At 37.1% G+C, this 16,712-nt stretch overlaps 1 protein-coding gene across 2 annotated transcripts in view; it reads right to left on the bottom strand.

Annotated features, from left to right (window-relative positions):
- Positions 1–2,210: 2,210 nt before the first annotated feature.
- The window catches only part of CDC14A (cell division cycle 14A), a 176,427-nt gene continuing 161,925 nt past the window's right edge, over positions 2,211–16,712 (bottom strand). Inside the window, exon 15 of one of the 2 annotated variants that reach the window (XM_061186274.1) lies at positions 2,211–2,611. In XM_061186274.1, the coding sequence (XP_061042257.1) occupies positions 2,582–2,611 (30 nt within the window). In that variant the 3' untranslated portion in view covers positions 2,211–2,581. The remainder of the gene's footprint in view (positions 2,612–16,712) is intronic. The other variant, XM_061186272.1, reaches the window with a different exon arrangement.

The following is a 16,712-nucleotide window of genomic DNA, read 5'->3' on the forward strand; positions in this document are numbered from 1 at the left end:
CCAACTCAAGAAGTGAAACTATCTTCCCACCTACAATCTTTCCTATGTGTTCCGAAAAATTTCAGAAGACAAAAGAGAAGAGGAAAACCTCAGAAACATCACAACCCAAAGAGATTCAGTTGAATACATAAAATATCTCCAATAAATAATGCAGCTTCTCCCTCCCACGCCAGCTCTTCAGGGCATAGATCCAACAGTGGCGAGGTTTGTGCCATCTGATTTATTTCTATAATTTCTCCTTTAAAAAAAGCAGCTACTCTTTCTCAAAAGGAACTCATGACCAGTGTATCATACAATAGTCATAAATGATCAAGCAGGCCCAAAACACTGATATGAACAGTATTTTATTAACAAAAAGGAAAATTATATATAAGAGGAAGACAGTAAGAGCCTGACATTACCTGACTCTTGTGAAATTCAAAGTATAAGATTTCTTTGTGCTCACTGTCACGTATTTCAGGAAATGACCACAACCTGGAAAGTCTATAAAAGATAAACTAAAAATCTGCAACGGAGAATTTCAGAAGCTCAAAAGGCACCAACCAGAGTGGATTAAATATAAAATTATAAAAATACTTCAGTACATTGATAACTCCAAATCCAAATTACAAAAGCCAGGGAGAATGTAAATTGCATAAAACTTTTATTATTTAGTAGCAGTGTATTATTCTACACTTTAAAATAGAACAAAATATCTTTTTGAAGCTAAACTATTCATAACAAAATACATGTCAAACAATTTTTATTATTGGAGTAGAATCACTTTGCTATATACTTTCTATATTATACACATATACTTCTTGGTTTGTCTATGTATGCACATGTGTATAAATAACTTTAAGACATACCCATGTAGATACATATGACTAAATACACACATAATTATGACAAATTTACAGTAGTCAATTTTACAATCATTTAGTACCTGCACATAAATTAGTATTCACAGAACTAAAACTGTCAATATGGTTCCCTTTCTCCCACTTCTCAAATATCATCTGAATTACTCTTCACTGATAATTTTGAAAAAAATACTATCATTTTCCTATACAATTAACCAATCATTTTTTACAATAACTCATAAAATATTTTACTATTTTAGCTTTAGAAAAGGTATACAGTTTAATTCCACTTAGTTTAATTTTTGATTCCTAAAACATACAATTCCTTTTTTCATCAGTTTAGTGCAATTGTTTGGTACTGCAGTTTTTGAAGGTTAAATTAACGAACCTGAGTCAAACATTCATTCAAATGCCTTTTTTAAAATGTAAAACATAAACAAGATGTTTTGATGAAGCATGTATAATAGTCTCAATGTACCCCCTTCTAATAAATATATGATAAATAACTCAATGGTTGAGAGTAAAGCGCTTCATATGAATCCATTGAACTGTCTCTGAGTAGTCCATTCTTAAGCAGCATGGAAAACAATCAGGATCAAAGACTCCCCAACTCCCCACGGAAAAGAAGCTTACAGGCTTCTGGAGCCTAAATATAAGATGACATTTACATGAAAGGGCTGTGAAGTACCTAGGAGTCCCTTCATTTTCATGTTAGGTTTCAGATATGCTAGCTTGTGTGTCAGGGGTTTGTGATCTGTTTTAAACTTATCTCCTTTATTAATACATTGAACTACTTAGCAGCATCTTTTTCAGTGTTTTTTTCTCTTCATTGATTTAGAACTGGTGCCAGACCATGTGTGAATACAGGCAAAAACCTCGTACCAAAAACCAGAATACTCTAATTGGGTTACAAACTCTTTTGAGAGGAGGAAAGAAAAGCATTTGGACTGTAGAGTCATTTCATAGAGAAAAACCATCCTTCAGAAGAAATATTCGATGAATTCTGATCTTCAACTGGATGTTAAATTTTGTTAAAACCCCCAAAGATGCAAAACTAAATGGCTCAGCAACAAAAACAAAGGGAAATGAAATGGTCTAAATAAGCCATATCAAATGACTGTACTCTTGCTAGAGATAAACTCTGATAAACTTAAGTTAGACTGACTTCCCAAAAGAATGAACTGATCTGCCATATTCATAGTGGGAACAGAAAAATCACTTTCTAAAAACTTTCTCTTAATAAAGAGGAATTATTTATTCATTGTAGATAAAACCATACTAATCAAATTCAAAATACAAATTTTTGGTAGCAAACAGGAGGAAAACCTAAGTCAAAATATAGTCTAGTTTTTACATAATTTTATATATTTATAAATTTATCAAAATAGTCTTTTAAAGTTCACAATACATACATAACGTAACACTGTACATGTAAATGTAATAACAAATGTATTACAAAATACATTAAAAAATAACCTTTCAAAATACCAAATTCAACATGAAAACTGTCTTAAAAAGGGTTGACATCTTCATAAACATAGTTTCAGTGCATTTATAGTAGTCATTAACCAGAGTTTTCTGGTTTCAAGTCTCATGAAGGTCTTATCTTAGTGATCTCTTTAAGGTAAGAAGGCAGAGATATTCTTCTGGCAAAAGCAGCTGCTTTCTCTCTACATTGCTCGTCCAGATGAAGCAATTGTGTCTAAGAGTAGAACAGCTTTCACCGGAGTGGCAAGGCCTTAGTAATGAACATATTCAGACTGAAGGGACTGTGCAGGGGAGAGACATAAACTGAGGTTAAATTCCATCACACACAAAATTTCTTGTACATTATGCAGCTTCTTCCTTCAACACAAGGCAATTTGGGTCTATTATATAAAAGATAAATGAATAAACTAGAAAAGAATAGAAAAAGATGAGGGAAACAAACTATTTGCTAAGAATGAGATATTCAATTAGGTAAAGCAATTGCAAGAAAACTTTATATTTTAAAAGGCTTACTAATTTAATACTAGTGATTAAAAATTAAGTATTATTTGGAAATTGGTAGGTAGCACTAAACTTGCTTTTAAGCTTTTGTACAATACTATTGAGTTTTACTCAAAAGTACTAAATGACATTTGTAACTAAATAGAAGATTATTAGAGTATACTTTAAGGAATATATATACTTTTTATTTAATGCAATGCATAGCAAATGAATGTTAATGCTTCTAACGCAGTAGAATTAGCTGTCATTTAAATAGATTCCTTAAGGATGTATGGATATAATAAATACCTTATAAATCCTTTCCACTTAGGGGGGACACAAAGCACTTCTAGCTTTGAAATCTGATCTTAAGACCCAAAACTCTTTTGTGTAGAAGAGTCTTGCAGTCATAACATAATAAACAGTGGGCAACTTTCAAGAAAAATAAATAATGCAAGTTCCTCCCACATCACATTAGATAAGAACATATAAAAGGAGCATGCTTCGGATATGTAATCAGAATGCATTGATAACAGCCATAAACCAGGAAAAGATAAAGACAGGTAGAGAAAATCTGCCAAACAGTTATTTTTGAGCAGCAAACAGCAGTTAGAAAGAAGAAACATAAATCAGTCTAAACATTAACAATTTCTTTGTATAATTCTTCTAGTCAAATACCTTAGAAAAATAAAGTTTACTTGATTTGCTACCAAATGCCCTTTTCTCTTCCTCCAATAATTATTTTTCAAATTTATCTGCAGCATTTTATTAATAGGTCATCAATTCTGAGAATGGTCCATTTTATTGATAGTATGGGTATCAGTAAAAAAGAATCTGTCCATTTTGCATATAATTTACAAAAGGATTCAAACTACCTTTGAACAGCTTCAAAATCCCAGTGAACTTTATACCCTATCAACAGCCATTTACTACATAAGTATCTATCAACACCGTGAGTCAAAAGTTATGGTCCTTGCCCTCAAGGGGCAAAAGACCACACTGTCACACAGACATAAAGTGAAAAGACAAAGGTGCCAACATTAAATAATAATATACATAGGGTGAGAGTAACATTGTGCACAAGATTAGGCAAGGGGTGGAAAAGGAAGGTCATGGCAGGGAGGTGCGTTCTCGAGGCTGCAAGTTTCAAGGAAGAGGTTAAATGTTAAGAGCAGCAAGAAAAAAAGGAAAAGGCTTGGCAAACTGGCTTTCTCACTACAGGATGTAGTTTACATCAAGGCTTCAAAACAGTAGAGATGATCAAGACTTAGGGTACTATAATGTAAATATACCTGAACTCACAGAGAGAATAAAAGAGGTAAAACTCTGAGAAAGTCCAGTGAAACTGGTCCAATGCCTTGAAGCCCGTTTAACTTGTGGGACATCAGCTACCATCCTAGCAGTTAGAGCTTAAAAGTGGACTATCATTTTTCTAGGTGCTTTCTCCCAGTTTCTTCTGAAATCTCTGCAGAGAGGGCTGAGCCACGAGGTCTCCCCAGCAGCAAAAATGCCACACATGCATGCTATACACTGGCCAATGCTTTCTTGGGAATATTTTAACTTTTCGCTTTTGTTCTAATTAGAAAAGTTATTCATATTATCACTAACATAAATTATAAAGCTCCTCTGATTGCTTGAAAATTTACAACAAAGTTGTTTTTGCAAGCACCTCTAAAGTTCCATCAACTCTCAATAAATAGAAATACAGCAAATGAACAGACACTAGACAAGCAGCCTTTGTTAAACTAACTTTCTTCCAGGTTAAAGTGTTTTACATTATGCATCAATATATAGGGGGTAAATATGTGTGTACATATATTTATTTATTTTATGGAATCATGATACCCACTGAACTAGAAAATGGAAATAGTTTAGAATATTAGACTAAGGATTTCAATCATTCATGTGAAGTATATATTCATTAGTCTCTGGCAGACAACCTTTCCTTGCACACAGCAGAGGTCAGAAACTCTGGCTGGTGTTTAATCCAGCCTTCAGATTCAGATGACCACAGTCTTTACTGCTTCCTTTGCCACTCACCCAGTTTGCTCACTTACATTGCCTAATTCTCTCTGCAGGCCTCTGTAAACGAATGAAGACATGATTTGGCCAAAGAATGAAACTTCTGTCATGCTGATTAATTCATTCAACAAACAATTATTGAACATCAATAGTATGTATATATTAGGTACTGTGGGATAAAAATATGATACCAAAGTTCTCGAAACCAAACATCCCATGGTTTCTTTATATGGTGTAAAGAAAGTTAAAGAAAATAAGAGATCAGTAAAACGGGTTTAGCAAATTATTCTGACATCAGTGTTTTGTAACAAATTAACCCCTTTTCATTTTCAGTCTAAAACAAAAATCTTAATGTAACTGGACTTAGGGAAGAAAGAGAATTGTTAAAATCTATAAGACCTATTCACTTTTGAAAAGTATAACTAATATTTCAAGGCCTTTTCACTGGGGAAACAATAGTGACAGAAATTCAGATTTCAGGCACCATGTGTTTATATAATGGGGTTGTACTCAGGGTATCTGGTTCATTTGTTTTCCAAATGTACATGTATCCTAAAGTTATTAATATCCCAGAAAACACAGTAGCCAGTTATTGGTACTTTTAATTTTTATAGTAAAAATGAAAATGCACTGTGTACTCCATAAACAATATCATTATTGCTATTGATTTTATTATTCAAAAAATAGATTAACTGAAGTACAACTAACTGGAATTTTTGATACATTAGATATACTACTTAACAGGTTAATTATTCTGTAAAAGATGCTTATTGAGTACTTTCTACATACCGGGCGCAGTTGTAAACATCTTATATGTATTAACTCATTAAACGCTCTGAACAACTCATTTTACAGATGGGGAAATTGAGGCACAAAGCAGTAAAGTAACTTGCCCAAGATCATGCAACTAGGAAGGAATTTGAACTCCAGCAGTCTGGCTGTAAAGCCCAAACTCTTAGCCACCACAATATAATGCCTCAAGACACTTTCAGCATTTGTCCTGTGATTCACTACATATTCAAATGAATATTCTCTATCACATGACACAGACAAATAATGAGCAGGGTATGATCCTGAGCGAGCAAAGAAATACTAACATACAAAAGAGAATGTACTATTTATTACTGTAAAGGAGATATGATTTTTAAATGATTTTCAATAGAACTGAATCCAAAAGAATTTTCAGGAATATTCTATAAGGAAATTTTCTTTATAAGTACACCCATGTTTAAATATTCTGATTAAAGTTTTAATTCTGCTTGGCCAATTTTTTTTTATCATTACCATAGAATTGACACCTAATGTATCTGGAAAAAAAAAAAAAAACAAACCCTCAGCAATGACAATGATATGGTTATGAAGGAAGTGAGACCTGAGGTGTAAATATTATTTTACAAAGTAGCACTTATTTATATAACCAAGAGATTTTAATTTCTTAAATAGAAAATTCAAGATCATGTGGTCATTAGGTTCAACTGGGTCACAGTGAGTTAAGACCAGATCAAGTTTATCATGATCATATGGTATTTTTACAGTATGAATACCCTAAACTAGTAATATAGCAATATTCAGCCTGCAAATGAAGGATAAAATTACCTTACATTGCAGCCCCCAAAATTTTTATGTCAAAATATAAGCTTCCAGCAAGAATTCTTGCTCTGAAAGCAGCTGGATTTGACACAAAACACAGTGTTAGGTAAGGAGATCAAGACAATTTGTTCTGTTCTGGAAATGTGCTACTAATCTGTTTTGGCAGATGTAGGTAGTGACATTAAAAATTTAGCTATGCTGGGGGTGTTTCTTTTTTAAACAGCCCAGTTACCTAATCATGGTAGAAAAATGTCTAATAATTACTGATATAAATACTGTACAAATAGTTAATAAATAAAACTATAAACTGACTATCAAAAACAGCAAATTGTAAAGAATAGTGAAAGTTAAGGTCTTTGCGAGCAAATGAATGCAATAATGTCTTAGTGTTCAAACAACTTGAACCAAAGGACCTTACGATCTGGAGTGTTGGTTTCCTAGTAGGTCAAAATCACCGTGTGCTTTTGTCACACTGACTTTTTCTTTCCTGCATTTCCCCATTTTTCTAAGTCCCTTAGGAATAAAAAATAGTCTACTAGTTACCTTGGTTTGAGTTCTAACTACAGAAGCAAAAAGCACCTACAGAGGCAAAAAGTGATTTGTTTTACACTTTGCTATACATCTGAAACTAACACAATATTGTAAATTAACTATACTTCAATTTTTAAAAAGTGATTTATTTTAATGGCATCACTGATAGTTAAAGGAAAGAAACACATGTTTGGTAATATGGTATCTTATATATAACTCCAGTGTTTTTAAGTTTTAATGAACAAATGAGGAAAAAATAAACACTGGGGAAAAATTAATTTATCTATAACTGCCTCTATACCCCTGGGTCTTTTATGGCTTTGCAATGGAGTCTCCAGTTGTAATGGCTGTAAGTTAAAAACACACAAAATGCGTGCATTGATACATATTTCCACAAATGTGGTTTCACAATACTACTGACAGTATTCACCTCTGCTAACATGATAATACTTCTGCAATAACACTAGTAGAAGCATAGCTGGATAAGGTTTTATTGGCATCATATTAGGTTAAGGTTTGTGATAAAATCAGGTTTGTGATAAAATCAGCTTCAAAAGAGGTGTAAGCATTTTTCTACAGTGCTCTCTAAGCATTTCAGGGACCCCAAGATTTAACAATGCAATTTTGGTTAACTAAAATGCTATACAAACTATTCTTTCACCTTCATGCATAACTTTTAATAGATTCTTTTTTCTGGGGGAACTTAATATGTGCTCTTCAACAATCTCAAAGAGCTCAATTGTTAGATGACAGATTGTTGACACTCAACTTGACTCAGCCAACCATTACATGCGTGTTTTCAGTTCATCTGAACACCAAAATTATATTGATGCAAGCTTGGTTGAAATGTATTTTCTTTTATTTTAGTAAAGCCACATTTTTAGAAAACAACAAAACTCTCAGATTGCTGTATATTAAAGCTAAAGCTGAGAAGTTGTTTGCTTTTTGTTAGTGCTTCCTGCGCTTGCAATGATTACGGGCCCCTAATTAGCCCTTTGCTTAACTTTCATGAACCTAGATAGATTATCCAACGTCTAGTTCAATAAATATTTATTACGTGCTTTCCACACTTTGGAACCTGAGAAAACAAAGATGCCTCTGAGGAGCTTAAAAGCCAGCAGAGGAGAGAGAGAGAGAATCACATACAGCTGACTATACTATGAGAGAAACCAGAGGATGAGAACAAAGTCCCACAAGAGATGAGAAGGACAAGGCATTCTGCCTGGATGGGTCACAAATGCCTCATCAAAAAGATAACTAGTGAGCCAGGCCAGGAAATAAAAATCCAAGCAGAGACAGGAGGAAAACCAGAGTAAACTGCTTGTGCTAGGGGCTCGGCAAGAGGCAGAACGCCAGTCAGGATGCCGGGTGGAGCTGCTGGAGAAGACAGGGCGGGAGGCACGTGGTCTGATGGGGAAGGGCGCCGAGGGGCAGGCAAGGGATCCAGACCAGACCCTGTGTGCAAAGTGGAGATGATGAATGACTCTTAACACAGGAATGATTTAATCAGCTGTGTCTTAGACATCTAGCGCTGGCAGCAGTACAGAGGAAAGTTTAAAGGCAAGAGATACTGAAGGCAGGGAGGAAATTTAAAATGCTAGCCCAATAGTCCACGAAGACCTCAATGAAGGCAGCAGTGATAAGAATGGAGGAACAAAATACGGACATTTCAAAGGGAAAACTGCTAGGACTTAGTGGCTGGATGTGGCAGAGGGAAGGCAGAAGTAACGTCAAAGACGATTCCAAATTTCTAGCTTGGATGATTGGATGTATAAAGATCGCAATCAGTAAGCCAGGAAACAAAAGGAGGAGTAGACAACTGAAAGAGCATGTATTCTTTCCCAGGACTGCCCACAGGAAGTTAGAAATGTAAGTTCAATGCTCAGGAGATGATTACCCAGAGAGAGAAGTAGACCAAGGTCAGAGCCTTAGGAAAAATCATTAAGGGGCAGGTGGAGGAAGACAAACAGGTAACTATTTAATGGGGGGAAAAGGAGAAATGGGAAAATAATATTCCAACACTCAAGAGACCAAAAATAACAGGAGAAAAGGGTGGTCAACAGAGTCAAATGCTGCAGGAAGACTAAGAAGAATGAAGACTAACAAGAGATCATCAGATCTGGCTGAAAGAAGTCAGTGGCAGCCTGTGGGACAGACTTTCACCATACTGTGGTGCCACCTCCCTTGTCCAAGTTTGTCCATAAAGGAGACGCTATGATAGGTGACAGAACTGAGGGGAGAAATTGGTGAGACCACTCTGTACCTGTTCACAGGTGAGGAGACAGGCAAATGGACGGTAAGAGACTGAAGATCTAGCAGAGCAAGGACGTGAATGGGGCAACTCCCAGGAACAGTTTGGAAAGAATAGTTCAGGCAGGTAGGGTTACCACTGGAAAACAGTAGGGCTCCTTTTTTAACAAATGAATAAAAGGACAAGTCAGATGCAGATACACTTTGAGGTAGAGAAGAGGACAGTTAAGAGGAATTACTCCTGAAAAATTCTATGTTCTCAGCAGAACTCAGGACCAGGTTAACTAAGGTTGGAGGAGCTGTGTTGATGAAGAGCATGAAAAAGCTTCAGAACAGCCAATGTGGGGAAGAGAAAGGGAGCCAAAATGGGATAAGTAAACTACTTATGAGCACTGAAGGGTCAGGGTAAATTAGAAATTCATTTGAAATGGAGTCAGTTGGCAAAGTCATGGGATTTTCTCCAGCAGAGCTCAGAAGAGAGAGACTAGAAACAGACATGAGATGGCTGAACTGATCTAATTTGGGAGGCTAGTGATAAAGTGGATACAGAAAAAAGGTCCAAGTGGAACAGAGAATGTTGGAAAAAGGAAGCAGAAATGACTATGGGGGCTACAGAAGGAAGTAAACTGTGAGGGGGAACAGGCAGGGGTCATAAAGAGGTCATGGGGAAGAGTCAGTAGGGTGGGGGTGGCGGTATGTTTGATATGGGCCTTATAGAATTCAAGACATCAGAAGCAATGCTCTAAGCAATAAGAAGGTCCATGAAATGGATTTCCAAGTGAATAAAAGCAAAGATCACTGAAGTTAAGGAAGTTTAAAATACAGTAGCTGTGAGACTGAGCAAGTCACTGCCTCTCTGAGTCTTAATTTCCTCATCTGTAAATTATGGGTTAAATAAATAAGATGATGTATAAATATTGCACCTGATACAATGTGAGGCACATAGGAGGTATTCAATAAATCATTGATGAGGAAGATGATAAGGATTAGAAAAATGTTACAGTTGTCACACATGCTGGCAGTAGCTTGGTAGCTAAAAAGTAAAGCCAAAGTCCTCAGTATAATGGTATTAGGCGGCAGAGGCTTTGGGAGGTAATTAGGTCATGAGAGTAGAGACTTCATGAATGAGATTGGTGTTCCTTTTTTTTTTTTTAATTTATTTATTTTATTTATTTATTTTTGGCTGCGTTGGGTCTTCATTGCTGCGCACGGGCTTTCTCTAGTTGCGGCGAGCGGGGGCTACTCCTTGTTGCGGTGCGCGGGCTTCTCATTGCAGTGGTTTCTCTTGTTGAGGAGCATGGGCTCTAGGCACATGGGCTTCAGTAGTTGTGGCATGCGGGCTCTAGAGCACAGGCTCAGTAGTTGTGGCGCACAGGCTTAGCTGCTCCACGGCATGTGGGATCTTCCCAGACTAGGGCTCGAACCCGTGTCCCCTGCATTGGCAGGTGGATTCTTAACCACTGCACCACCAGGGAAGCCCCAGGATTGGTATTCTTATAAAAGGGACCCAGAGAGCTCTCTCGCCCTCTTACAGCCATGTGAGGATACAATGAGAAGGTGGCAGTCTGCAACCCAGAAGAGAGCCCTCACCTGAACTTGACCATGCTGGCACCCGATCTCTGGCTTCCAGCCCCCAGAATGGTGAGAAATAAATTTGTTGCTTATAAGCTGCTAGTCTAGGGTGTTTTGTTATAGCAGCCGAGCTCACTAACATACTGGTTTTTTATGTCCTTTCTTTCCACTCTAATAACTTTCAATCAGAGACTGAACCTGAGGATGCCAAAGCCCACACAGATGATGAACTCATTAATATCACAGAACTGAGGGTCTCACAATAGTCTGACCAAGAGAGAGAAATATCTGCTTCTATGGATAAAACAGTTCTCTCTCACACATATCAGCCATGTGAGTTCAGATATTCAACAGCAAACAGAGCCTGTGTCATTTACCAAAGATTTCTTCCATTAGGGGCAGATCCAATGACTTTACAAGTAACATGCATGGGGCATCTGTGCTTGTTTGCACATGCATGCACAGCTGCATGTGTGTGTGTCTGTGTGTAATAGGGGGTTGCAATAAAAACATGCCTTTCTGGGTTAAACGCCTTACACACATACAGTAAATTTCAAATTTTTGGAAGAAATAAATGACCTACTCAATATTAGAAAAGATGACAATACGGAATAAATAAACCAATAATCAAATAAGTAAACAGAGTCCAATGCTAGATACTATGAAGTTAATAAAAGTAAGATGCCATGGTTTCTAACCTCAAGTTTACCAACCAACTCAGTGGGGATCCAAGGCGTACACCCATGAGAAAGGTGACTCTCAATATGAAACAGAAATGATAAAGGCCAAATGACCAATACAGAGGGGACAAATTAAGAAAAAGTCAAGACTGCTATAGTTGGGTGAGGCCAAGGAAGGCTTCACAGAGGAGGAAGTAGGATTTAGGCTAACTTCTGAAGGGAAGGAGTCTGAAAGCAAAGGTGAGCCAGGTTGGGAGCATAGCATGTAAGAAAAGGATGAAGGCCCTTGGAGCAGGGAATATTCAAGTTCCATATGGAAGAAGTAAAAGGATCATGCTCAGGAGTGAAGGGAAATAATGAGTTTGAAATGAGGGTTGGGGGAAGACTCAAAAAGACCCTGAATGGTTAACCCCAGAGACTGAACCTACTTCATGTCGAGATGGAGCTGAAAGTTATGCTCCAAATGACCACCCTGGGTATAAATCAAATATTTTTAAAATGTGAGGAAGAAAAGGCACAACAAGACACAAAAGTAAGATCAACATGTTCATGGCCCAGAAACGAACTAAGACACAGTGGCAGGCCACTGGCTACAGAGCTGGAAGCTGGTAGAGGTGGCCAGGTGTCCCATTCCTGCGGGTACACAGGCTAAAAGCTGCTGGCCTGAATCTGAGGCTGGGGTCAGGCTCTCCCACCTGTGAAAGGGGCTAAGGGAAGCCACAAACAATGCCTTGGGCCAGGTTTGTGCAAAGCTGCATCCTTGCCTGAGAAGTCAGCCTGCCGAGCTCACCAAGGGAAGAGAAGCTGGGACATGAAGATCTGTTTCTAGACTGGAACACCTAGGGGGTCAAGTGGAGCCAAGAAGAAAGCCAATAGATGAGGCGGGGAAAACAAAGAGAGAGGGGAGAGAAACAAAAAACTCCCATCCAGAGTGAATCTACAAATGAAAATTCTAAAACACACAAGGAACGTGAACACCAAGAGAACTGACAAAGTCTGCAATCAGGAGACAAATTCTCACAGGCTGAAGCAACAGGCAAATCACAAAGCAATCTCAAAACAACTTATCATCTGAGATCCTCAAGGTGAGAAAATGAAGAATAGCCATAAAAAGAATAAGAATTTATTAAATGAAATAGGCAGGTCCAATGAGAACAGATGACTATCATAAAGAATGAATTATAAATGCTGGAAATGAAAGCTATGGCTATGGAAATCAAAAGGTAGATAGGTTAGGGATACATTGCAGAATGGACACAGTTAAAAGAGAATTAGTGAACTGGAAAATAATAGGAGGGAGTCAGTCAGAACACAGCCAGAGGGCTTCCCTTGCCCTGGTGGGGCAGTGGTTAAGAATCCGCCTGCCAATGCAGGGGACACAGGTTTGAACCCTGGTCCGGGAAGATCCCACATGCCGCGGAGCAACTAAGCCTGTGCGCCACAACTACTGAAGCCTGCGCGCCTAGAGCCCGTGCTCGGCAACAGGAGAAGCCACCGCAATGAGAAGCCCGTGCACCACAATGAAGAGTAGCCTCCACTCTCTGCACCTAGAGAAAGCCCGCGCGCAGCAACGAAGACCCAATGCAACCAAAAATAAATAAATAAATTTTTTTAAAAAAAAGGAACACAGCCAGAGCAATAGGAATTTCAAAACATAAAATAGAAGGCAAGAATACTGAGGACAGATTGAAATGCTCTAACATAAGTCTAGGGGTGTTGCAAAAGAAGAGAGTAGGAGGAAAGGCAAAAAAGCACTATCCAGAAAGATAATGGTTGACAATTTTCTGTAATTGAAAAAGTCATCAGCCCTTTGACTGAAAGCACACTGAGGCCAAAAAAGGACAAACTATAATGAATCAATATCTAGATATATTATGGTGAAACTGTAGAACTTCAAGGAAAAAGAGAAAAATCTGATAATAATTAGTTTTACTCTTCAACTGAGAAGCTTTGGGAGCAAAGGATAACATTAAGAATCTAGGATTTTTTTTTTTTTAAAGGTCAAGTTTTTTTGGTTTTTTTTTTTTAATTTATTTATTTATGGCTGTGTTGTGTCTTCGTTTCTGTGCGAGGGCTTTCTCTAGTTGTGGCAAGCGGGGGCCACTCCTCATCGCGGTGCGCGGGCCTCTCACTATCGCAGCCTCTCTTGTTGCGGAACACAGGCTCCAGACGCGCAGGCTCAGCAATTGTGGCTCACGGGCCCAGTTGCTCCGCGGCATGTAGGATCCTCCCTGACCAGGGCTCGAACCCGTGTCCCCTGCATTGGCAGGCAGATTCTCAACCACTGCACCACCAGGGAAGCCCTAAGAAACTAGGATTTTAAGCATACTCTGGCAGCAGTGCAAAGACAGATTGAAGGACCAGAAAAATGATGGCTGAAGATTAACTAAGCCAGAAGATGCCCTCATGGAGCTTTCAGTCTAGTGGAAGACAATGGCTTACACATCTTTGTCTTACTTTCCTCCACTAAAACAATACTGAGCTTATGGTAGACACTCATATAAATATTAGATAATTTTTTAATTGGATAAGGCTCTATACATATACAAAAAGCACTTACTCTCTTTTACTGCTGGCCAAAATAAATAAACAAATAGAGCAAGATTAAAATAAGACCTTTTCTATTGATTTAGCATATTGTTGACATTATATAAGAAAAAAGGTATCAAATTAAGTTGAACAACCAAGGCAATTAATAACTCTAATGTATTTGAGATTAAAGCAAGTTCTGTGTTTTAAAGAATCCTTTCAAATGGAGAGTCAAAAACAGCTGTCAGGATTTATACAGCAAATTAATGTAAACCACTATTTAACATTAGAAACTTGAACAACCTTCAGCTCTATCTGCAAATACCGTGTGTACCTAAATAACTTATATGTAAATTTAGGCATCACCTGAACCGTGCTGACCTCAGAACAATTTGATGCTTTGTCAAGTAACATTCCCAAGTCCCCCTGGGAAGGGAACAGAAGAATACCAATGCTGAAAGAATGCCAAAGATGTAGTTCAATACTGAGACCGAGCTCATGTTCTTGATAGTATTAGTATCCCTTAGCTGAAAAATTGCATCAAATTTAAGGCAATGCCACAACAAAGAGAAGAGATGGAAAAACCACAGTAATTTGAACATACAGCAAGGTTAGAAAGCTAGTACTAATCCTATATATTAAATAATATTTAATCATTTATCAGGACAAGATGATAGTTTTTTAAATGAAGAACAGGCAGAGTGAAAAGTCATCAAGTTAAATCAGGAAAAGCTATTACATACCATTGGAAAGTAGGCGCATTTTATTGGGAATGGATGTTCAAACAATCAATACGTAGTTCATCACTGTCACACTAACATTACTCCAAAGTAAAAATGAAGCATGCTTTAATGCACACACCAATTGCTCAGATTTTCATCAAACTGGTTATTTCAGGAAGCTGGATCTAATAATTTGATCTTATTCCAAGTCCTACTTTAAGAACAAATAATACCTTAAAATATATATTTTCCCCCTAATGCTAGAACACAGAACTTAACCTATTCATAGGCTACACAGGTTGTTCTGACACTGGTCAAATCTGAGATGGAAACTCATCCACAGAGTCTTCAAAACCAAAGAGCAGACTAACCAGCTGAGTATAAAAATGGCAACGACCACTAGGACAGGGAACTGCATTTAAGGCAATTTCAATGGTGGCATAAGGAGAACATTAAAGTAAAGTAGTACACAATATTTCATTTCAATCTTCCTTTCAACTTTAAACCAAATGAGTATTTTTAATACTTTTCTGTGTTTAGAACTGCATTAGAAATCATAAAATAGAAAAGAATTTTATAAAATGTCTACACAAAGAAAGTTTAAAATTTGGAGACTTGCAAATAAAAATTGCATGTATAAAGTCTTGCATGTATAGACAATATGTAAACAAATACAGATGCTTGTGTATGCAAAGCAACATTACATATTGATAAAGTAGTAAATAGTCATCATGAATAGAAACAGAGGTTAAAAAGTAAAACATTTGGTGGGTTCGATTTCTTGAGAAGAGTTTCAGAGCGTATATGGAAGATAATATTTCTCATAATGAGAAATTAGTGAAGACGGAAGGGGGCTTCCCAAGAAAGAGCTTCCCAAAGGCCAGGAGGTAGGGGAGGAAACCGCACTCAGTGTCAAGCAGGGTAAAGCTGGTACAAAGATACAATAAGAAGAACAAAGGACAGAGAGCCTGAAAGCTCAGCAAAGGAATTTAGGATCAATGTTCTAGCATTAGGGGATCACTGGTCACTTTCAAATGATGATGAGATGAGTATCTATTACCTGGCTATGCTCTCAAGTGGGGATCGGCAAACTACAGCCCAGGGGACAAATCCAGCTCACCACCTGTTTCTGTAAATATAGCTTCATTGGAACACAGCCACACCCTCCATACACATATATAAAAGAGTTGGGACACAGAGCCAAAAATTTACTCTCTGGTCCTTTACAGAAAGAGTTTGTGACCTCAGTTTAACGTATGAATTAAGACTGAGTTAAGAAGATTATCAACAAGGCTAACACAACAAAGAAGATGAGAAAGCAGCAGAATAGAGAAGAATGGGAAAATTCCAAGAGACAATGAATGGCATCACTGACATAACCTGCAACATCACTAAGAGAATATTCTTGAAACTGTTTGAAGATTAATATATAAGAGTGAATAACAAAGCTTAGTATAAGCTACTACTTAATAATTTTAAAAGTCACAAAAAAGATTTTAATAGGTGATACCCTAAGAAGCTTTCAGAAGAACCTTATTATAGGACTGCTTATCTTATTTATGTTTATGTTCCCTACAGGTCAGTACAATAAAAGCTTGTTATAAAAGGCTGTTCCCATAAAGCAAAGATTAATTTCTGACACAGAAGTGACAAAAAATTCTTTGTAGCCAACCTGACTATATATATGTATTTTTATAACAAAGCCCATTATTTTACAACTCCTCATGTCAAATGTTGTAAAAAAATATGTTTTCTAAGGACCATAACTTTTTTTCAATAGCTAAGTTTCTATTTATAAAAATAAATATATCATTTAAAATTTCATAGTAAAAATATGTTAGAGCTATTGGTCATATATGATTATTTAATAGTATCTATACTACTACGTATGTGCATTGAAACACAGCGTAATTGTTGAAAAGCATAGAATTTACCCAAAGACACCTGCTGAGGTAGGGTTGGGAGACAGCAGACAGGGCTCAAACTGGTCTCCTGCCTTCAGGGTT

This window comes from Eubalaena glacialis, chromosome 3 (assembly GCF_028564815.1).
Source record: "Eubalaena glacialis isolate mEubGla1 chromosome 3, mEubGla1.1.hap2.+ XY, whole genome shotgun sequence".
Lineage (NCBI taxonomy): Eukaryota > Metazoa > Chordata > Mammalia > Artiodactyla > Balaenidae > Eubalaena > Eubalaena glacialis.